At 50.5% G+C, this 23,288-nt stretch overlaps 1 protein-coding gene across 9 annotated transcripts in view; it reads right to left on the bottom strand.

Moving 5' to 3' along the window:
- zfyve9a (zinc finger, FYVE domain containing 9a) overlaps positions 1–23,288 on the bottom strand; it is a 78,328-nt gene that overhangs the window by 36,835 nt on the left and 18,205 nt on the right. For 6 of the 9 annotated variants that reach the window (XM_045694528.1, XM_045694531.1, XM_045694529.1 and 3 more), the window contains exons 4-10: positions 17,620–19,217; positions 16,505–16,604; positions 11,230–11,406; positions 10,807–10,970; positions 5,753–5,906; positions 5,131–5,253; positions 4,071–4,226 (exon numbers count right to left, since the gene is read on the bottom strand). In XM_045694528.1, the coding sequence (XP_045550484.1) occupies positions 4,071–4,226; positions 5,131–5,253; positions 5,753–5,906; positions 10,807–10,970; positions 11,230–11,406; positions 16,505–16,604; positions 17,620–19,217 (2,472 nt within the window). The remainder of the gene's footprint in view (positions 1–4,070; positions 4,227–5,130; positions 5,254–5,752; positions 5,907–10,806; positions 10,971–11,229; positions 11,407–16,504; positions 16,605–17,619; positions 19,218–23,288) is intronic. The other 3 variants (XM_045694532.1, XM_045694534.1, XM_045694533.1) reach the window with 3 other exon arrangements.

The following is a 23,288-nucleotide window of genomic DNA, read 5'->3' on the forward strand; positions in this document are numbered from 1 at the left end:
GGCCCAGGTGGGTCAGAACGTTACCTAGAGAGAGGAGGGAGGGGGAGAGGGGACGAGGGAGGAGAGGAACGAGAGGCCCAGGTGGGTCAGAACGTTACCTAGAGAGAGGAGGGAGGGGGAGAGGGGGAGGGAGGAGAGGAGAGGAACGAGAGGCCCAGGTGGGTCAGAACGTTACCTAGAGAGAGGAGGGAGGGGAGGAACGAGAGGCCCAGGTGGGTCAGAACGTTACCTAGAGGGGAGGAGGGAGGAGAGGAACGAGAGGCCCAGGTGGGTCAGAACGTTACCTAGAGAGAGGAGGGAGGGGGAGGAACGAGAGGCCCAGGTGGGTCAGAACGTTACCTAGAGGGAGGAGAGGAACGAGAGGCCCAGGTGGGTCAGAACGTTACCTAGAGAGAGGAGGGAGGAGAGGACCGAGAGGCCCAGGTGGGTCAGAACGTTACCTAGAGGGAGGAGAGAGGACGAGGGAGGAGAGGAACGAGAGGCCCAGGTGGGTCAGAACATTACCTAGAGAGAGGAGGGAGGGGGAGAGGGGAGAGGGGACGAGGGAGGAGAGGAACGAGAGGCCCAGGTGGGGCAGAACGTTACCTAGAGAGAGGAGGGAGGGGGAGAGGGGGAGGGAGGAGAGGAACGAGAGGCCCAGGTGGGTCAGAACGTTACCTAGAGAGAGGAGGGAGGGGGAGAGGGGACGAGGGAGGAGAGGAACGAGAGGCCCAGGTGGGTCAGAACGTTACCTAGAGAGAGGAGGGAGGGGGAGAGGGGGAGGGAGGAGAGGAACGAGAGGCCCAGGTGGGTCAGAACGTTACCTAGAGAGAGGAGGGAGGGGGAGAGGGGGAGGGAGGAGAGGAACGAGAGGCCCAGGTGGGTCAGAACGTTACCTAGAGAGAGGAGGGAGGGGGAGGAACGAGAGGCCCAAGTGGGTCAGAACGTTACCTAGAGAGAGGAGGGAGGGGGAGGAACGAGAGGCCCAGGTGGGTCAGAACGTTACCTAGAGGGAGGAGAGAGGAGAGGAACGAGAGGCCCAGGTGGGTCAGAACGTTACCTAGAGAGAGGAGGGAGGGGGAGGAACGAGAGGCCCAGGTGGGTCAGAACATTACCTAGAGGGAGGAGGGAGGAGAGGAACGAGAGGCCCAGGTGGGTCAGAACGTTACCTAGAGAGAGGAGGGAGGAGAGGAACGAGAGGCCCAGGTGGGTCAGAACGTTACCTAGAGGGAGGAGAGGAACGAGAGGCCCAGGTGGGTCAGAACATTACCTAGAGAGAGGAGGGAGGGGGAGAGGGGCCGAGGGAGGAGAGGAACGAGAGGCCCAGGTGGGTCAGAACGTTACCTAGAGAGAGGAGGGAGGGGGAGAGGGAGGAGAGGCACGAGAGGCCCAGGTGGGTCAGAACATTACCTAGAGAGAGGAGGGAGAAGAGAAGTGAAAACACCTTTTAATTAGCCATTAAAGAGAGTCAGCCGAGTGGGGTGTGCTTAGTCCCCTCCCTAAGATTTACTGTCAATTATTGGCACCCCTGTTTTCAATAACTCACCTTGCAAGAATAACTACACTGAGCGTTTTTTCTAAAATGTTTTATGAGATTAGAGAACCTTCTGGAAGGGATCTTAGACCATTCCTCCTTAACAGAATTTTTCCAGATCCTTGATATCCTTTGTCTGTGCTTATGGACTGGCCCTCTTCAATTCAAACCACAGGTTTTCAATGGGTTTCAGGCATTCAGATGTAAAACTGACTAGGTACAGCAGATTTGACCAGTTGAAGCTCAAAGCATGTTCTCAGGGTAATTCAATGTGTGAGAAGCTCAGAGCTTAATACACTCCAAGGATAGAGGCAGGACCCTACTTAGTACTCAAAGGATAGATGCAGGACCCTCCTTAGTACTCAAAGGATTAAGGCAGGACCCTCCTTAGTACTCAAAGGATAGAGGCAGGACCCTCCTTAGTACTCAAAGGATAGAGGCAGGACCCTCCTTAGTACTCAAAGGAGTGGCGCAGCGGTCTAAAGCACTGCATCTCAGTGCTAGAGGCGTCACTATAGACCCTGGTTCGATTCCAGGCTGTATCACAACCGGCCGTGATAGGGCGGCGCACAGTCGTCCGGGTTAGGGTTTGGCCGGGGTCGGGCGTCATTGTAAATAAGAAATTTGTTCTTAATAACTGACTTGTCTAGTTAAATAAAAAGGTTCAAATAATTTTTTTTTTTTAAAACAATCAAAGCAGAACGCCAAGTTGCCAAGTGACATTCCAGATTCAGGGTCAGTAGCTAACCTAGTAGTCTTGATCAAACTATTGACTAACCCTCTGTAAAGACATCAAGCCAGACCCACATAAACACTATACCTCTACAAAACAGGCAAATGTTGCACAATCCAGGTGTGGAAAGCTCTTAAAGACTTAACCAGAAAGAACAAAAGGTGCTTCTACAAAGTATTAAACATTTCTGTATTTAATATTCAATACATTTTTTCACTTGTTTTCAAATGTGTCATTATGGGGTATTGTGTGTAGATGGGTGAGAATGTTTTATTTAATCCAGGCTGATTTAATCCAGGAATGAACACATTCTGAAGGCACTGTTCAGGAGGGCATCTCTCCAGGAACAGGGTTGGAGTGTAAACCTCCAGGAGGGCATCTCTCCAGGAACAGGGTTGGAATGTAAACCTCCAGGAGGGCATCTCTCCAGGAACAGGGTTGGAATGTAAACCTCCAGAGGGCATCTCTCCAGGAACAGGGTTGGAATGTAAACCTCCAGGAGGGCATCTCTCCAGGAACAGGGTTGGAATGTAAACCTCCAGAGGGCATCTCTCCAGGAACAGGGTTGGAGTGTAAACCTCCAGGAGGGCATCTCTCCAGGAACAGGGTTGGAATGTAAACCTCCAGAGGGCATCTCTCCAGGAACAGGGTTGGAATGTAAACCTCCAGAGGGCATCTCTCCAGGAACAGGGTTGGAATGTAAACCTCCAGGAGGGCATCTCTCCAGGAACAGGGTTGGAGTGTAAACCTCCAGGAGGGCATCTCTCCAGGAACAGGGTTGGAGTGTAAACCTCCAGGAGGGCATCTCTCCAGGAACAGGGTTGGAATGTAAACCTCCAGGAGGGTATCTCTCCAGGAACAGGGTTGGAATGTAAACCTCCAGGAGGGTATCTCTCCAGGAAGAAGGATGGGTAGGCCTGATTTAGATAATACACAACACTAGAACTGCTAAGGATGACGAGGCAACATTCTCTCCATCACCGTACTGACTGACTATGACTGAACCAGCAGAGACACAGACAATATGTCTGTCATTCCCCAGACTGTGGGCTTTCCCTGGTGTTGCTGTGTATATCTAAAACAACCACAGCCTGAGGCACAGAGACATCAATGTCACACAATATTTTTAACCGCAGCATAAGGTGGAGAGTGGTGAGACAGAGGCGGCGTCCAAAATGGCTCCCTAATCCCTATGTAGTGCATTTGTTTTGCCCAAATCCAATCTGGTCTAAAGTAGTGCACTATATAGGAAATAGTGAGACATTTTGGATGCACACAGAACATTAGTGGGACACTACAGAGTGCCTCCTGGCAATGCTGTATAGTATCATCCAAGTAGGCCTCCTGGTTGAGGTAACATACTGGTATTATTATTATTATTATTATTATTATAATACATGTGAAGGCCTCCTGGTAGAGCTGTAAAATATCTTAGTAGGCCTCCTGGTGGAGGTCTCCTGATAGAGGTATATTATCCTAACCTGTGAGGGCCTCCTGGTGGAGGTATATTATCCTAACCTGTGAGGGCCTCCTGGTGGAGGTATATTATCCTAACCTGTGAGGGCCTCCTGGTGGAGGTATATTATCCTAACCTGTGAGGGCCTCCTGGTGGAGGTATATTATCCTAACCTGTGAGGGCCTCCTGGTGGAGGTATATTATCCAAACCTGTGAGGGCCTCCTGGTGGAGGTATATTATCTTTACCTGTGAGGGCCTCCTGGTAGAGGTACAGTATGTTAAACTAACCTGTGAGGGCCTACTGGTAGAGGAATATTATACTAACTGGTGAAGGCCTCCTGGTAGAGGTGCAGTATGTTAAACTAACCTGTGAGGGCCTCCTGGTAGAGCTGTACGAAGTGGCTAAAGAGGTCCTTGGGGATGCTCTTCTCGTCAGGTAGACACTGCAGCAGCACCACCACCTCAGCCTGGCCCACTGCATGCATCCCCTTACTGGTCACATACCAACACTTCCTGTTTACGTCTACAAGGGGAGAAGGGACACCAGAAAGGGGGTTAGATACTGTAGCCTAGGGGAGAGAGAGGGGGTTAGATACTGTAGCCTAGGGGGGGGAGAGAGGGGGTTAGATACTGTAGCCTAGGGGGGAGAGAGGGGGTTAGATACTGTAGCCTAGGGGGGAGAGAGGGGGTTAGATACTGTAGCCTAGGGGAGAGAGAGGGGTTAGATACTGTAGCCTAGGGGGGAGAGAGGGGGTTAGATACTGTAGCCTAGGGGGGGAGAGAGGGGGTTAGATACTGTAGCCTAGGGGGAGAGAGAGGGGGTTAGATACTGTAGCCTAGGGGGGAGAGAGGGGGTTAGATACTGTAGCCTAGGGGGGGGAGAGGGGTTAGATACTGTAGCCTAGGGGGGAGAGGGGGTTAGATACTGTAGCCTAGGGGGGGAGAGAGGGGGTTAGATACTGTAGCCTAGGGGGGGAGAGAGGGGGTTAGATACTGTAGCCTAGGGGGGGAGAGAGGGGGTTAGATACTGTAGCCTAGGGGGGAGAGAGGTGGTTAGAACTATACAGTGTATAGCAGGGTTATTCACTAACAGTCCCGGAAAGATAAACACTCAGGTTTTCATTTTCTCCTTCTGTTCAGGGACTAATTCAGACCTAGGAGAGCGTACGCTCTGGTCAATCAACGACAATGGGACTAATTCAGACCTAGGAGAGCGTACGCTCTGGTCAATCAACGACAATGGGACTAATTCAGACCTAGGAGAGCGTACGCTCTGGTCAATCAATGACAATGGGACTAATTCAGACCTAGGAGAGCGTACGCTCTGGTCAATCAATAACAATGGGACTAATTCAGACTCAGGTTTTAATTTTCTCCTTCTATTCAGGGACTAATTCAGACCTAAGAGGTAGAAGAAGTTAACTCACAGTTGACCAGTTTGACCATGGCCAGCAGGTTGGCGTTGAGCACAAAAACCAACGGGTCAGGACCTCCCTCCTCCAGCTGCTGCATCAGAACGATCTCAGAGGGACGCTCCTCCACCGCATAGTCTGAGGGCGGTGATGATGGGAGGAAAACAAAAGCTTTCAAACATCTCACATTGAACCCCACTGAAGAGGGCTCCCACCTTATCTACATGTACCCTCAGACTCCTCCCAGCATGCTACATGGGCCAATGAAAGCAGACCCAGACCTCTCCCAGCATGCAACATGGCCTAATTGAAAGCAGCCCCAGACCCCTCCCAGCATGCTACATGGGCCAATGAAAGCAGCCCCAGACCCCTCCCAGCATGCTACATGGGCCAATGAAAGCAGACCCAGACCCCTCACAGCATGCAACATGGGCCAATGATGGCCTAATTGAAAGCAGCCCCAGACCCCTCCCAGCATGCAACATGGGACAATGAAAGCAGCCCCAGACCCCTCCCAGCATGCTTCATGGGCCAATGAAAGCAGCCCCAGACCCCTCCCAGAAGGAATTCATGGGCCAATAAAAGCAGCCCCCCCCATACAGCAGGATCGACAGTGAGGATGGCTAAGGTCAAGCACCTGTGCTGTGGCCTCCCGTACCTCCTTTAACTCCGGTGGAGATGAGTATGGGAGGAAGTCCGTCCTCCGGAATTAGACTGATGGAGCTGCCTACAGGGCTTCCCACTGGAGCTGCAGGGGCCGGGGACAACGCCTGGAGGGTAGTGGTGGGAGGCTGTGGTTATAGCATATAAAGTGATTGTTGTCAAAAATGTAGGTGGACTGGTGAAGTGGACAGATCTCTGCTGTGAATGGTTGTAAATACGGTGATTGAAAGTACTTTTGGGTAATGTTTACATTTCCCAGAACACTACAGTTAAATGATCATTATTCACGGGAAGATTTCCCTTCACATTCTGTAAATAATGAGTGGCAGCTCTTAAGAGCGTTGGGGCAATAACCCGAAAAGTCCCTGAGCCGACTATGTTAAACATCTGTTGATATGCCCTTGAGCAAGGCACTTAAACTCAAAGAAAAATAGTAACAATAATGAGGCTCTATACAGGGTGTTACGGTACAGACGCCATGTGGAGGCTCTATACAGGGTGTTACGGTACAGACGCCATGTGGAGGCTCTATACAGGGTGTTACGGTACAGACGCCATGTGGAGGCTATATTCAGGGGGTACCGGTACAGAGTCCATGTGGAGGCTATATACAGGGGGTACCGGTACAGAGTCCATGTGGAGGCTGTATACAGGGGGTATATCCATGTGCGGGGGTACAGGTTAGTTGAGGTAATGTAGGTAAAGTGTCTATGCATAGATAATAAACAGAGTAGCAGCAGCGTAAAAGGAATATGAATGTGTGTGGGGGGGGGGTAGAAGCTGTTCAGCAGTCTGATGGCTTGGGGGGGTAGAAGCTGTTCAGCAGTCTGGTGGCTTGAGGGGGGTAGAAGCTGTTCAGCAGTCTGGTGGCTTGAGGGGGGTAGAAGCTGTTCAGCAGTCTGGTGGCTTGAGGGGGGGTAGAAGCTGTTCAGCAGTCTGGTGGCTTGAGGGGGGTAGAAGCTGTTCAGCAGTCTGGTGGCTTGAGGGGGTAGAAGCTGTTCAGCAGTCTGGTGGCTTGAGGGGGGTAGAAGCTGTTCAGCAGTCTGGTGGCTTGAGGGGGGTAGAAGCTGTTCAGCAGTCTGGTGGCTTGAGGGGGGTAGAAGCTGTTCAGCAGTCTGGTGGCTTGAGGGGGGTAGAAGCTGTTCAGCAGTCTGGTGGCTTGAGGGGGGTAGAAGCTGTTCAGCAGTCTGATGGCTTGGGGGTAGAAGCTGTTCAGCAGTCTGATGGCTTGGGGGTAGAAGCTGTTAAGGAGCCTTTTGGTCCCAGACTTGGCGGTCCGGTACAGCTTGTCGTGCGGTAGCATAAAGAACAGTCTAGGACTTTGAGAGAGGACACCGCCTGGTATAGAGGTCCTGGATGGCAAGCAGCTCGGCACCAGTGATGTACTGGGTGGTATGCACTACCCTCTGTAGGGCCTTGTGGTCAGATGCTAAGCAGTTGCCATACCAGGTGGTGATCTAACCAGTCAGGGTGTTCTCGATGATGCAGCTGTAGAACTTTGAGGATCTGGGGACCCATACCAAATCTTTTCAGTCTCCTGAGGGAGAATAGGCGTTGTCGTGCCCTCCTCACGACTGTTGGTGTGTGTGTTGGGGGGGACCATAATAGCTCCTGACTGATATGGACAGCAGCCCCATCGATGTGAATGGGAGCGGGTTCGGCCCACCTTTTCCTGTAGTCCCTGATCAGCTCCTTTGTCTTGCTCACGTTGAGGGAGAGGTTGTTGTCCTGGCACCCCACTGCCAGGTTTCTGACCTCCTCCCTATAGGCCGTCTCATCGTCGTTGGTGGTCAAGCCTGCCACTGTTGTGACGTCAGCAAACTTAATGGTGTTGGAGTTGTGTTTTTCCACTCAGTCATGGGTGAACAGGGGAGTACAGGAGGGGACTAGGCACGCACCCCTGAGGGGCCCCAGTGTTGAGGATCAGCGTGGCAGATGAGTTGTTGCCTACCCTTACCACCTGGGGGCGTCCGGTCAGGAAGTCCAGAATCCAGTTACAGAGGGAGGTGTTTAGTCCCAGAGTCCTTCGCTTAGTGATGAGCTTGGAGGGCACTATAGTGTAGTCAATGAACAGCATTCTCACGTAAATTGTTCCTTTTGTCCAGGTGGGAAAGGGCAGTGTGGAGAGTGCGTTGTCTGCGGATCTGTTGGTGTGGTATGTGAATTGGAGTGAGTCCGTGGTTTCTGTGATAATGGTGTTGATGTGAGCAATGACCAGCCTTTCAAAGCATTTCATGGATACAGATGAGTGCTACGGGGGGGTAGTCATTTAGGCAGGTTACCTTGACGTTCTTGGGCACAGGGTGGTCTGCTTGAAACGTAGGTATTACAGACTGGCTCAGGGAGGAGGTAGAAAATGACAGTGAAGGCACTTGCCAGTTGGTCAGCGCATGCTCCGAGTACGCGTCCTGGTAATCCGTCTGGCCCTGCGGCCTTGTGAATGTTAACCTGTTCAAAAGTTGTTTGCCTTGAAGCGAGCATAGAAGGCATTTAGCTCGTCTGGTAGGTTTGCGTCACTTGGCAGCTCGCGGCTGGGTTTCCCTTTGTACTCCATGATTGTGTCAGGGCTTGCAAACTTCTGACGAGCATCAGAGACTGTTTACTGCACCCTGGTCTTTGTAGTTGAATCTGTGCTTGAAATTCAATACTTGACTGAGGGACCTTACAGATGCATGTATGACGGACAGAGGAAGTCATTCTCAGAAATCAGGTCAATATACTATATCTTGTGTATGTGACAAAATATTTAGAAACTATTATTTACATTAAAAAAAAAAATTCTTAACACGTTTCAACACCAGTCCATGTAACTTAATTTGTTAAGCCACATTTTATTCCTGAACTAATTTATGCGTAAACAAAGGGCTAAAAACATATATTTTAGTTTGTATTTAGCTACACTGAACAAAAATAAATGCACAATTTCAAATATTTTACAGAGTTACAGTTCAAATAAGGAAATCAGTCAATTGAAATCAATTCATTAGGCCCTAATCTATGGATTTCACATGACTGGGAATACAGATATGTATCTGTTGGTCACATATCTTTTTTTTTTTTTTAAGTAGTGGCGTGGATCAGAAAACCAGTCAGTATCTGGTGTGACCATTTGCCTCATGGTGCGAAACATCTCCTTCACATCGAGTTGATCAGGCTGTTGATTGTGGCCTGTGGAACATTGTCCCACTCCTCTTCAATGGCTGTGTGAAGTTGCTGGATATTGGCGGGAACTAGAACACGCTGTCGTACACGTCGATCCAGAGCATCCCAAACATGCTCAATGGGTGATATGTCTGGTGAGTATGCAGGTCATGGAAGAACTGGGACATTTTCAGCTTCCAGGATTTGTGTCCAGATCCTTGCTACATGAGGCCGTGCATTATCATGCTGAAACATGAGGTGATGGCGGTGGATGAATGGCACGACAATGGGCCTCAGGATCTCTTCAGGGTATCTGTGCATTCAAATTGTCATAGAATAAAATGCAATTGTGTTCATTGTCCGTAGCTTTATGCCTGCCCATATCATAACCACACCACCACGGGGCACTCTGTTCACAACGTTGACATGAGCAAACCGCTCATCCACACGACGTCATACACAGTTGAAATCGCAATTCATCTGTGAAGAGCACACTTCCCCAGCGTGCCAGTGGCCATTGAAGATGAGCATTTACCCACTGAAGTCGGTTACGACTCTGAACTGCAGTCAGGTCAAGACCCTGATGAGGACAACACGCACACATATGAGCTTCCCTTAGGCGGTTTCTGACAGTTTGTGCAGAAATTCTTCCGTTGTGCAAACCCACAGTTTCATCAGCTGTCCGGGTGGCTGATCTCAGACGATCCCGCAGGTGAAGAAGCCGGATGTGGAGGTCCTGGGCTGGCATGGTTATACATGGTCTGCGGTTGTGAGGCCGGCTGGACGTACTGCCAAATTCTCTAAAATGACGTTTGAGGAGGCTTATGGTAGAGAAATGAACATTAAATTCAATGGCAACAGCTCTGCTGGACATTCCTGCAATCAGCATACCAATTGCACACTCCCTCAACTTTAGACATCTGTGGCATTGTGTTGACAAAACTGCACATTTTAGTGGCATTTTATTGTCCCCAGCACAAGGTGCACCTGTGGAATGATCATGCTGTTTAATCAGCTTCTTATTAATATGCCACACGTCAGGTGGATGGATTATTCTTCAAAGGAGAAATGCTCACTAACAGGGGTGTAAACATTTTTGTGAAATAAGCTTTTTGTGCGTATGGAACATTTCTGGGATCTTTTATTTGATTGTAACGTTTTGAAAATGTGTGTGATGATTTAAAATTTGCCCTATTCCTGATGCTAGCAGCAAACAATGTCCGAACTCCGAATGTTTGTGCTAGCTAGCTTATCCCGGAAGGGCTGGCTGTAAACAGAAGGTCTGGGGTGGTCCTACGTAAATCAACAGCTCATGATTAGTTAAATTCTAAAAACAGGGATATCTTGGGGTGGCAGGTAGCCCAGTGGTTAGAGCGTAGGGCCAGTAACCAAAAGGTTGCTAGATCGAATCTCTGAGTGGACATGGTCAAAATCTGTTATTCTTTCCCTGAACAAGGCAGTTAACCCACTGTTCCTAGGACGATCATTATAAATAAGAATTTGTTCTTAACTGACTTTCCTAGTTAAATAATAATAATAAAAAAGATACATTTAAGTCCAACCAGCATAGGGTGCCACCCTGAAGTCTGAAGGCACAGCCCCTTCATTACGGGAGCTTCGCGCAGACACATCAACACAGCCGTTCCATACTCAAGTCAGGAAGACTTCCGAGAGCTGGTGTCAGGCTGACTATTTTAGCACAGGGTTACAAACATCTCTCTTGGCTGTCAATCCAGTGTAAATTTGCCCTGCTGTGGGTTCCCTCCTAATCCTAACCCAGCTCACCTCAGAATATCAATTCTAAACTGGAAATACTAGACTTTTGCTAATGTTCCTCTTCAACAAACTGTAAAATAAATACTTTTTGACCTGTGGTGCAGATCGTACCTCTGACGAATCAGCAGTGGAGGATTTGTTGGAACACTGCGAGACGGCCAATGGACACGAGGGAGCGGGGCTGGTAGCAGGGGGCTTGGGGGATTCCGCTGCTTCCCCATTGGGTAGGATCCCGTCTGCAAAGCACACCCTCCTCTGCTCCCGTGCGAGAGACCCTGTGACGCACAGACAGGACACTGTTGGTAAATACTTCAACACAGGTGGGTGTATGGGAGATGGTTACAACAGGTGGGTGTATGGGAGATGGTTACAACAGGTGGGTGTATGGGAGATGGCATAACAGGTGGGTGTATGGGAGATGGCATAACAGGTGGGTGTATGAGAGATGGCATAACAGGTGGGTGTATGGGAGATGGCATAACAGGTGGGTGTATGGGAGATGGCATAACAGGTGGGTGTATGGGAGATGGTTACCCTCTGAGCTGGATGTTTTAGGGACTCCCACAGGGACCATGACAGTGGGGGGAAGGGAGGCCAGCGCCCCTGAGGCTTGGACCTGCTGCAGAGGTGGGATGGTACTGCAGTACTCTGCTGGGTTGTTTGGGTTAGGACTCTGGTTAGACCCGTCACACATACCCTCCCTCGAACGAGCTGAGGGCAGAGAGAGACAGAGGAACAAGATAAAGGGATAGGATTGAGACACACACACAGTACCCGTCAAAAGTTCAGAGTGTGCAAAGCTGTCGTCAAGGCAAAGGGTGGCTACTTTGAAGAATCTCAAATATATTTTTATTTAACTCTTTTGGTTACTACATGATTCCATGTGTTATTTCATAGTTGATGTCTTCACTATTATTCTACAATGTAGAAAATAGTAAAAATAAAGAAAAACCCTTGAATGAGTAGGTGTGTCCAAACTTTTGACTGGTTTTTGCTTTTGTCACTTCTAGATTAGACTACTGCAATGCTCTACTTTCCAGCTACCGGGATAAAGCAATAAATAAACTTCAGTTAGTGCTAAACACGGGTGCTAGAATCCTGAATAGAACCCAAAATGTTGATCATATTACTCCAGTGCTAGCCTCTCTACACTGGCTTCATGTTAAGGCAAGGGCTGATTTCAAGGTTTTACTGTTAACCTACAAAGCATTACATGGGCTTGCTCCAACTTATCTCTCTGATTTGGTCCTGCCGTACATACCACCGTACGTACGCTACGGTCACAAGACGCAGGCCTCCTAATTGTCCCTAGAATTTCTAAGCAAACAGCTGGAGGCAGGGCTTTCTCCTATAGAGCTCAATTTTTCTGGAATGGTCTGCCTACCCATGTGAGAGACGCAGACTCAGTCTCAACCTTTAAGTCTTTACTGAAGACTTATCTCTTCAGTAGGTCCTATGATTGAATGTAGTCTGGCCCAGGAGTGTGAAGGTGAACGGAAAGGCACTAGAGCAACGAACAGCCCTTGCTGTCTCTGCCTGGCCGGTTCCCCTCTCTCCACTGGGATTCTCTGCCTCTAACCCTATTACAGGGGCTGAGTCACTGGCTTACTGGTGCTCTTCCATGCCGTCCCTAGGAGGGGTGTGTCACTTGAGTGGATTGAGTCACTGACGTGATCTTCCTGTCTGGGTTGGCGCCCCCCTCGGGTTCGTGCCGTGGCGGAGATCTTTGTGGGCTATACTCGGCCTTGTCTCAGGATGGTAAGTTGGTGATTGAAGATATCCCTCTAGTGGTGTGGGGGCTGTGCTTTGGCAAAGTGGGTGGGGTTATATCCGACCCCTCCTGTCTCAGCCTCCAGTATCTATGCTGCAATAGTGTGTGTCGGGGGGCTAGGGTCAGTCTGTTATATCTGGAGTATTTCTCCTGTCTTATACTGTGTCCTGTGTGAATTTAAGTACGCTCCCTCTAACTCTCTCTCCCTCTCAGAGGACCTGAGCCCTAGGACCATGCCTCAGGACTACCTGGCCGGATGCCTCCGTGCTGTCCCCAGTCCACCTGGCCGTGCTGCTGCTCCAGTTTCAACTGTTCTGCCTGCGGCTATGGAACCCTGTCCGGTTCACCGGACATGCTACCTTGTCCCAGACCTGCTGTTTTCAACTATCTAGAGACAGCAGGAGCGGTAGAGATACTCTCAATGATCGGCTATGAAAAGCCAACTGACATTTACTCCTGAGGTGCTGACCTGTTGCACCCTCTACAACCACTGTGATTATTATTATTTGACGCTGCTGTTCATCTATGAACGTTTGAACATCTTGGCCATGTTCTGTTGTAATCTCCACCCGGCACAGCCAGAAGAGGACTGGCCACCCATCATAGCCTCGTTCCTCTCTAGGATTCTTCCTAGGTTCTGGCCTTTCTAGGGAGTTTTTCCTAGCCCCCGTGCTTCTACACCTGCATTGCTTGCTGTTTGGGGTTTTAGACACAAAAAAAAGTATGTGGACACCCCTTCAAAGAGTGGATTCGGCTATGTCGGTCACACCCGTTGCTGACGGGTATATAAAAACCAAGCACACAGCCATGCAATCTCCATAGACAAACATTGGTAGTAGAACGGCCTTACTGAAGAGCTCAGTGACTTTCAACGTGGCACCGGCATAGGATGCCACCTTTCCAACAAGTCAGTTTGTACAATTTCTGCCCTGCTAGAGCTGCTCCGGTCAACTGTAAGTGCTGTTATTGTGAAGTGGGAACGTCAAGGAGCAACAACAACGGCTCAGAAACGAAGTGGTAGGCCACACAAGCTCATAGAACGGGACCGCCGAGTACTGAAGCGCGTAGAACGTAAAAATCTGCCTTGGTTGCAACACTTACTACTGAGTTCCAAAACGCCTCTGGAAGCAATGTCAGAACAAGAACTGTTCATCGGGAGCTTCATGAAATGGGTTTCCATGGCTGAGCAGCCGCACACAAGCCCAAGATCACCATGTGCAAGGCAAAGTGTCAGCTTGACTGACGTAAAGCTCGCCGCCATTGGACTCTGGAGGAGTGGAAACGCGTTCTCTGGAGTGATGAATCACGCTTCACCATCTGGCAGTCCGACAGACTAATCTTGGTTTGAAAGATGCCAGGAGAACTCTACCTGCCCCAACGCATAGTGCCACCTGTAAAGTTTGGTGGAGGAGAAATAATGGTCTGGGGCTGTGAGTAATCTTAACGCTACAGTATACAATGACATTCTAGACGATTCTGTGCTTCCAACTTTGTGGAAGGCCCTTTTCCTGTTTCAGCATGACAATGCCGCCATGTACAAAGCGAGGTCCATACAGAAATGGTTGTTGATATCGATTTGGATGAACTTGACTGGCCTGCACAGAGCCCTGACCTCAACCCCATCGAACACCTTTGGGATGAATTGGAACGCCGACTGCGAGCCAGGCCTAATCGCCCAACATCAGTGCCCGACCTCACTAATGCTCTTGTGGCTGAATGGAAGCAGGTCCCCGCAGCAATGTTCCAACATCTAGTGGAAAGCCTTCCCAGAAGAGTGGAGGCTGTTATAGCAGCAAAGGGGAGACCAACTCCATATTAATGCCCATGATTTTGGAATGAGATGTTCGACAAGCAGGTGTCCACATACACTACATGATCAAAAGTATGTATAGAGATACAGTATATAGAATTGGTCGAGGGAGCTCTCAGGGACCGGGTTGATCTAGGGAGCTCTAGGAGTCCAGGTTGATCTTGGGGACCGGGGTGATCCAGGGCGCTCTAGGGGACCGGGGTGATCCGGGTTGATCCAGGGGACCAACGGTTGATCCAGGGGACCAACGGTTGATCCAGGGGACCAACGGTTGATCCAGGGGATCAACGGTTGATCCAGGGGATCAACGGTTGATCCAGGGGATCAACTGTTGATCCAGGGGATCAACTGTTGATCCAGGGGATCAACTGTTGATCCAGGGAGCTCCAGGGGATCAACTGTTGATCCAGGGAGCTCCAGGGGACCGTGTTGATCCAGGGAGCTCCAGGGGACCGTGTTGATCCAGGGAGCTCCAGGGGACCCGGTTGATCCAGGGAGCTCCAGGGGACCCGGTTGATCCAGGGAGCTCCAGGGGACCCGGTTGATCCAGGGAGCTCCAGGGGACCCGGTTGATCCAGGGAGCTCCAGGGGACCCGGTTGATCCAGGGAGCTCCAGGGGACCCGGTTGATCCAGGGAGCTCCAGGGGACCCGGTTGATCCAGGGAGCTCCAGGGGACCCGGTTGATCCAGGGAGCTCCAGGGGACCCGGTTGATCCAGGGAGCTCCAGGGGACCCGGTTGATCCAGGGAGCTCCAGGGGACCCGGTTGATCCAGGGAGCTCCAGGGGACCCGGTTGATCCAGGGAGCTCCAGGGGACCCGGTTGATCCAGGGAGCTCCAGGGGACCGGGTTGATCCAGGGAGCTCCAGGGGACCGGGTTGATCCAGGGGACCGGGTTGATCCAGGGGACCGGGTTGATCCAGGGAGCTCCAGGGGACCGGGTTGATCTAGGGGACCGGGTTGATCCAGGGGACCGGGTTGATCTAGGGGACCGGGTTGATCTAGGGAGCTCCAGGGAACTCCAGGGGACCGGGTTGATCTAGGGAGCTCCAGGGAACTCCAGGGGACCGGGTTGATCTAGGGAGCTCCAGGGAACTCCAGGGGACCAGGTTGATCTAGGGAGCTCCAGGGAGTTCCAGGGGACCAGGTTGATCCAGGGAGCTCCAGGGGACCAGGTTGATCCAGGGAGCTCCAGGGGACCAGGTTGATCCAGGGAGCTCCAGGGAGCTCCAGGGGACCAGGTTGATCCAGGGAGCTCCAGGGAGCTCCAGGGGACCAGGTTGATCCAGGGAGCTCCAGGGAGCTCCAGGGGACCAGGTTGATCCAGGGAGCTCCAGGGAGCTCCAGGGGACCAGGTTGATCCAGGGAGCTCCAGGGGACCAGGTTGATCCAGGGGACCAGGTTGATCTAGGGAGCTCCAGGGGACCCGGTTGATCCAGGGAGCTCCAGGGGACCGGGTTGATCCAGGGAGCTCCAGGGGACCGGGTTGATCCAGGGGACCGGGTTGATCCAGGGGACCGGGTTGATCCAGGGGACCGGGTTGATCCAGGGGACCGGGTTGATCCAGGGAGCTCCAGGGGACCGGGTTGATCTAGGGGACCGGGTTGATCCAGGGGACCGGGTTGATCTAGGGGACCGGGTTGATCTAGGGAGCTCCAGGGAACTCCAGGGGACCAGGTTGATCTAGGGAGCTCCAGGGAACTCCAGGGGACCAGGTTGATCTAGGGAGCTCCAGGGAACTCCAGGGGACCAGGTTGATCTAGGGAGCTCCAGGGAGTTCCAGGGGACCAGGTTGATCCAGGGAGCTCCAGGGGACCAGGTTGATCCAGGGAGCTCCAGGGAGCTCCAGGGGACCAGGTTGATCCAGGGAGCTCCAGGGGACCAGGTTGATCCAGGGGACCAGGTTGATCTAGGGAGCTCCAGGGGACCAGGTTGATCTAGGGGACCAGGTTGATCTAGGGAGCTCTAGGGGACCAGGTTGATCTAGAGGACCAGGTTGATCTAGGGAGCTCTAGGGGACCAGGTTGATCTAGGGGACCAGGTCGATCTCGGATCGATATAAGATACTTGATCAAGATCGATATAGGATCTGAAAACGTAAACACCCAACCCTGTTCGAACCCAAGGAAGATGTACTAGTAGATGCTGATCTAGGACCAGTATTGTGTTTAAATCCTAACGGATGGGATGTAGTAAGCTGATCCCAGATCTGTAGTAATAGTGACTCACCACTCAGTAGGGCAGAGTGACAGGTGATACAGACTCTGGCCTCCTTCCTGTCCATGTAGATCAGTCTGCTCCTCAGGCTGCAGCAGGCAGCACAGAACACCTGGAGAGAGACACACACATTATATTATACCTGCACACACACACACACACACACCATTACACCTGGAGAGAGACACACACACACAAATGATATTATACCTGCAGACACACACATTATATTATACCTGCAGAGACACACACACATTATATTATACCTGCAAAGACACACACACACATTATATTATACCTGCAGAGACACACACACAATTACATTACACCTGGAGAGAGACACACACACACACATTATATTATACCTGCAGACACACACACACATTACACCTGGAGAGAGACACACACACATTATATTATACCTGCAGACACACACACACACACACACACCATTACACCTGGAGAGAGAGACACACACACACACCATTATATTATACCTGCAGACACACACACACCATTACATTACACCTGGAGAGAGAGAGCATTATATTGGGCTAACGGCCTGCACTGAGACATGCCTACACACTCCCTAATCTAGCTCACCTGATTCCAACTAGAAACAGATTAATACATTGAAGCAGATGAATTAACACTGGGGTTGGAGTGAAAACCTACAGGAGGGTATCGCTCCAGGAACAGGGTTGGAGTGAAAACCTACAGGAGGGTATCTCTGCAGGAACAGGGTTGGAGTGAAAACCTACAGGAGGGTCTCTCTCCAGGAACAGGATTGGAGTGTAAACCTACAGGAGGGTCTCTCTCCAGGAACAGGGTTGGAGTGTAAACCTACAGGAGGGGTATCTCTCCAGGAACAGGATTGGAGTGTAAACCTACAGGAGGGTCTCTCTCCAGGAACAGGGTTGGAGTGTAAACCTACAGGAGGGGTATCTCTCCAGGAACAGGATTGGAGTGTAAACCTACAGGAGGGGTATCTCTCCAGGAACAGGGTTGGAGTGTAAACCTACAGGAGGGGTATCTCTCCAGGAACAGGGTTGGAGTGAAAACCTACAGGAGGGGTATCTCTATCTAGGAACAGGGTTGAAGAGCCCTGCTGAATAGAATCCACCCACCTTTCCGCAGGCCCTGCAGTGATGCCTCCTCTTGGTGAAAGTAAAGCGGACCTCACACTTCATACAGACTGGAGCCTGGGAGTCAGGGACCCACACGGGGGCCACATCACCCAGGGAGGAGAGCTGTTTCCTGGGCAGAGCCCCCTGGTGATGCTGCCCCGCCTGGAAGTCATTATCCGGGCTGTTCTCTGACACCTCCACCAGGCCTGACGACGATGACGAAGACGCCCCGGTTAGCAACTCCCTCTTCACAACACCACCACCAGAGTCACCCAAGGCAACTACAGTTGCCGTATCCATGATTACGGCACCGCCACGGTTCTCAAGGTTCTTGTTCTTGCCGCCACCGGTGTTGCTGCCGGCGGTGTTGCTGCCGGCGGTGTCAGCAGAAGGTGCTAGATGGTTCTGAACCTGTTCGTATAGGGGCCGGGGGATCTGGAGTTTGAGACCGACCGGCTGTTTAGGACGTGCACCGCCGAACGGCAAGCTCACCGGCTGCAAACGACTGTTGTTCAGTTTCTTGGGTAAAGAGCTACCACCTCTTTCTCCTCCTCCTTCGTTCTCTTGCTTGCTCTCCTCCATCTCCTTCTCTTCTGTTACGGAGTCCTCCTTGGAGGGAGGAGGGGTGAGAGACCCTCTCTCCTCTTCTTCTTCTTCCCTTGCAGTCGCCAGGCCGTTGGTGAGAGCCATCTCTCCATTCTGACCTCTACTCTTCTCCAGCTCTCCGTTCAAACTCTTCTCCTTCTTTCTCCCCCCTCTCAGTTCTTCCATCACCCCTCCATTCTGTACGTTCCCCCCAGAGTCTTCTCCCGGTCTTCCCTCTCTCCATCCTCCATTCTGTCCCCTCTCCCCAGTGTCCTGTGACTGTCCCCCAGCCATGTCAGCCTCCTCTCTGTCCCTCTCCTGTATGGGTGACCCAGTCCAAGCGCTCTCTGGCTCCAGCCGGGGGTTAGACTCCTCTACTGCCACCTGTCTGTCTGCCACCTGTCTGTCCCCTCCCAGCCTCTCCTCATAGATAAAGTGTGAATGACTAATGTGAGAGCTTCCACCACTCCTCTCCCCCTGCCTACCCTCCACAGGGGCATCAGGACGTGGTTCAGAGAGGGCAGACGGCTGCTGGATTGAAGGGGTCACCCCTGTATGGTTCCCCTTGCAGGGTTCCTCACTGAGCCCGTTGAGAGCAGGGCTGGCTGGACAAGAGGAGCTGATAGAGGGGAAGCCGTTCTCCAGGGCCAGATGGTGGTAAGGAGGGGGGCTAGAAGAAGCCGGCACAGGGGGAGACAAGCCCTCCTCACCACCCACCAGCTTGCCGATGTTGGGTTGGGGGAGCGGAGGGCTGTGGACGTCTGCAGTGCGGCCTGGCCTCTCCTCTCCCCAGGAAGGAGGCTTGGCAGTGGGGTGGCGTTTGGAGTCAGGCCCTAGGAAGTGGCTAGAGGACGGGTCAGGGGCCTGGAGGGTCTTGAAGAGGAGGGGACAGTCCCCGTCCCTGGGGTCAGGGGTCAAAGCCAGAGCAGGGTTCAGAGACAAGAAGTGGGTCGGAGGGGCCAGGATCTGACTCCACTTAGCATCAGACAGAGTTGGACTGTCTGTCTCATCATCTAGAAGAAAGAGAGAGACGGAGAGAGAGAGAGAGAGAAAGAGAGCGAGACAGAAAGAGAGAGACAGAAAGAGAAAGAGAGATTATGGGCACTTTCTTCTGCGCAGGCTTTGCTACACATGCCAGATATTACAATGCCTGGATAGGTATTTTACGTATCAGCTAACCACATACACATACAGTGGGGGAAAAAAAGTATTTGATCCCCTGCTGATTTTGTACATTTGCCCACTTACAAAGAAACGATCAGTCTATAATTTTAAATGGTAGGTTTATTTGAACAGTGAGAGACAGAATAACAACAAAATAATCCAGAAAAACGCATGTCAAAAATGTTATAAATTGATTTGCATTTTAATGAGGGAAATAAGTATTTGACCCCTCTGCAAAACATGACTTAGTACTTGGTGGCAAAACCCTTCTTGGCAATCACAGAGGTCAGACGTTTCTTGTAGTTGGCCACCAGGTTTGCACACATCTCAGGAGGGATTTTGTCCCACTCTTCTTTGCAGATCTTCTCCAAGTCATTAAGGTTTCGAGGCTGACGTTTGGCAACTCGAACCTTCAGCTCCCTCTACAGATTTTCTATGGGATTAAGGTCTGGAGACTGGCTAGGCCACTCCAGGACCTTAATGTGCTTCTTCTTGAGCCACTCCTTTGTTGCCTTGGCCGTGTGTTTTGGGTCAATGTCATGCTGGAATACCCATCCACGACCCGTTTTCAATGCCCTGGCTGAGGGAAGGAGGTTCTCACCCAAGATTTGACAGTACATGGCCCCGTCAAATGATGCGGTGAAGTTGTCCTGTCCCCTTAGCAGAAAAACACCCCCAAAGCATAATGTTTCCACCTCCATGTTTGACGGTGGGGATGGTGTTCTTGGGGTCATAGGCAACATTCCTCCTCCTCCAAACATGGCGAGTTGGTGATGCCAAAGCTGCTCCATTTTGCTCTAATCTGACCACAACACTTTCACCAGTTGTCCTCTGAATCATTCAGATGTTCATTGGCAAATTTCAGACGGGCATGTATATGTATTCTTGAGCAGGGGGACCTTGCGGGCGTTGCAGGATTTCAGTCCTTCACGGCGTAGTGTGTTACCAATTGTTTTCTTGGTGACTATGGTCCCAGCTGACTTGAGATCATTGACAAGATCCTCCCGTGTAGTTCTGGGCTGATTCCTCACCGTTCTCATGATCATTGCAACCCCACGAGGTGAGATCTTGCATGGAGCCCCAGGCCGAGGGATATTGACAGTTATTTTGTGTTTCTTCCATTTGTGAATAATCGCACCAAATGTTGTCACCTTCTCACCAAGCTGCTTGGCGATGGTCTTGTAGCCCATTCCAGCCTTGTGTAGGTCTACAATATTGACCCTGACATCCTTGGAGAGCTCTTTGGTCTTGGCCATGGTGGAGAGTTTGGAATCTGATTGATTGATTGCTTCTGTGGACAGGTGTCTTTTTTACAGGTAACAAGCTGAGATTAGGAGCACTCCCTTTAAGAGTGTGCTCCTAATCTCAGCTCGTTACCTGTATAAAAGACACCTGGGAGCCAGAAATCTTTCTGATTGAGAGGGGGTCAAATACTTATTTCCCTCATTAAAATGCAAATCATTTTATAACATTTTTGACATGCGTTTTTCTCAATATTTTTGTTGTTATTCTGTCTCTCACTGTTCAAATAAACCTACCATTAAAATTATAGACTGATCCTTTCTTTATCAGTGGGCAAACGTACAAAATCAGCAGGGGATCAAATACTTTTTCCCCCACTGTATGTTTTAAAAAACCTCTTTGGTACTGAAAGGGTTCAAATAGAAGTGGAAATGGAGAAACCAGAAATGGGTGGATTGGGAAATTAATGTTGGGATGTATTGGGAGGAAGTGGCCTGAAAGCCAATTTCTCCCCTCCTCCTTTCCTACGCTGCGCATTCCGAAGTACCCCTCGCAGACTGCGTTGACTACATGCCACGGCAGCTGCCATTGAGGCTGCTGGCACCATCTCTCGGGCACAGTAGGTGGCGGTGATGCACCAACGTTGGATGCCAACTGCTGGGGGAAGAAAATCCACCTAGCTAGCTAGGGGCCACCAGTACAGTGTCCTTCACCCCCGCCTGCCGAGCACTTCTTTCCCGTAGTTCGCATAACGTTATGCAGAGGTTAGTAGCTAGCTAGGGTACCCATCCCTACTCCCGTAGCACTACCTGTTAGTGATTACCCTCCCCACAGCAAATTACAAATAAAAAAAACAAATACATTTACCTAAGTATTCAAACCCTTTACTAGGTACTTTGTTGAAACATCTTAGGCAGTGATTACAGCCTTGAGTCTTCTTGGGTTTGACGCTACAAGCTTGATACACCTTTATTTGGGGAGTTTCTCCCATTCTTCTCTGCAGATCCTCTCAAGCTCTGTCAGGTTGGACGGGAGCGTCGCTGCACAGCTATTTTCTGGTCTCTCCAGAGATGTTCGATCGGGTTCAAGTCCAGGCTCTGGCTGGGCCACTCAAGGACATTCAGAGACTTGCCACTCCTGCATTGTGTGGTTAGAGTCGTTGTCCTATTGGAAGATGAACCTTCACTCCCAGTCTGAGGTACTGAGTGCTCTGGAGCAGGTTTTCATCAAGGATCTCTCTGTACTTTGCACCGTTCATCTTTCCCTCGATCCTGACGTGTCTCCCTGTCCCTGCTGAAAAACATCCCCACAGCATGATGCTGCCACCACCATGCTTCACCGTAGGGATGGTGCCAGGTTTCCTCTAGACGTTACACTTGGCATTCAGGCCAAATAGTTCAATCTTTGTTTCATCAGACCAGAGAATCTCGTTTCTCGTGGTCTGAGAGTCCTTTAGGTGCCTTTTGGCAAACTCCAAGCAGGCTGTCATGTGTCTTTTACTGAGGAGTGGCTTCCGTCTGGCTACTCTACCATAAAGGCCTGATTGGTGGAGTGCTGCAGAGATGGTTGTCCTTCTGGAAGGTTCTCCCATCTCCAGAAGAACTCCGGAGTTCTGTCAAGAGTGACAAATCGGGTTCTTGGTCATCTTCCAGACCAAGGCCCTTCTCCCCCGATTGCTCAGTTTGTCCGGACGGCCAGCTCTAGGAAGAGTCTTGGTGGTTCCAAACTCCTTCCATTTAAAAAAATGCTGGAGGCTACTGTGTTCTTGGGGACCTTCAATGCTGCAGAAATGTTTTGGTACCCTTCCCCAGATCTGTGCCTCGACACAAACCTGTCTTGGAGATCTACGGACAATTCCTTCGACCTCATGGCTTGGTTTATTCTCTGACATGTACTGTCAACTGTGGGACCTTATATAGACAGCTGTGTACCTTTCCAAATCGTGTCCAATCAATTGAATTTACCACAGGTTGATTCCAGTCAAGTTGTAGAAACATCTCAAGGATGATCAATGGAAACAGGATGCATCTGAGCTCAATTTCAAGTCTCATAGAAAAGGGTCTGAATATTTATGTAAATAAGGTATTTCCGTTTTTCAATTTTTAATACATTTGCACAAATTTCAAAAAACCTTTTTCCCGCTTCGTCAGTATGTGTAGATTGATGATTGATGAGGGAAAAAAATGTAGGGAAAAAAAACAAATCAAATTAATAATAAGGCCGTAACGTAACAAAACGTGGTTAAAGTCAAGGGGTCTGAATACTTTCTGAATGCACTGTACAAAAATAAAACCCAACATGTAAAGTGTTGCGCCCATGTTTCAAGAGCTGAAATTTTTAAAAAAAGACACCAGAAATTTTCCATACGGGCAAAAACATTATTTCTGTCCAAATGGCATGCTGACTGCAGGAATGTCCACCAGAGCTGTTACCAGATAACTTTATTTAACTAGGCAAGTCAGTTAAGAACACATTTTTATTTACAATGACGGCCTACCAGGGAACAGTGGTTTAACTGCCTTGTTCAGGGGCAGAACGACAGATTTTTACCTTGTCGGCTCTGGGCTTCGATCTTGCAACCTTTCGGTTACTAGTCCAACACTATAACCACTAGGCTACCTGCCGCCCCAGGTATGCCCATTTCTCTACCATAAGTAGCCTCCATTATCATTTCAGGG

Source organism: Salmo salar, chromosome ssa14, assembly GCF_905237065.1.
Source record: "Salmo salar chromosome ssa14, Ssal_v3.1, whole genome shotgun sequence".
Lineage (NCBI taxonomy): Eukaryota > Metazoa > Chordata > Actinopteri > Salmoniformes > Salmonidae > Salmo > Salmo salar.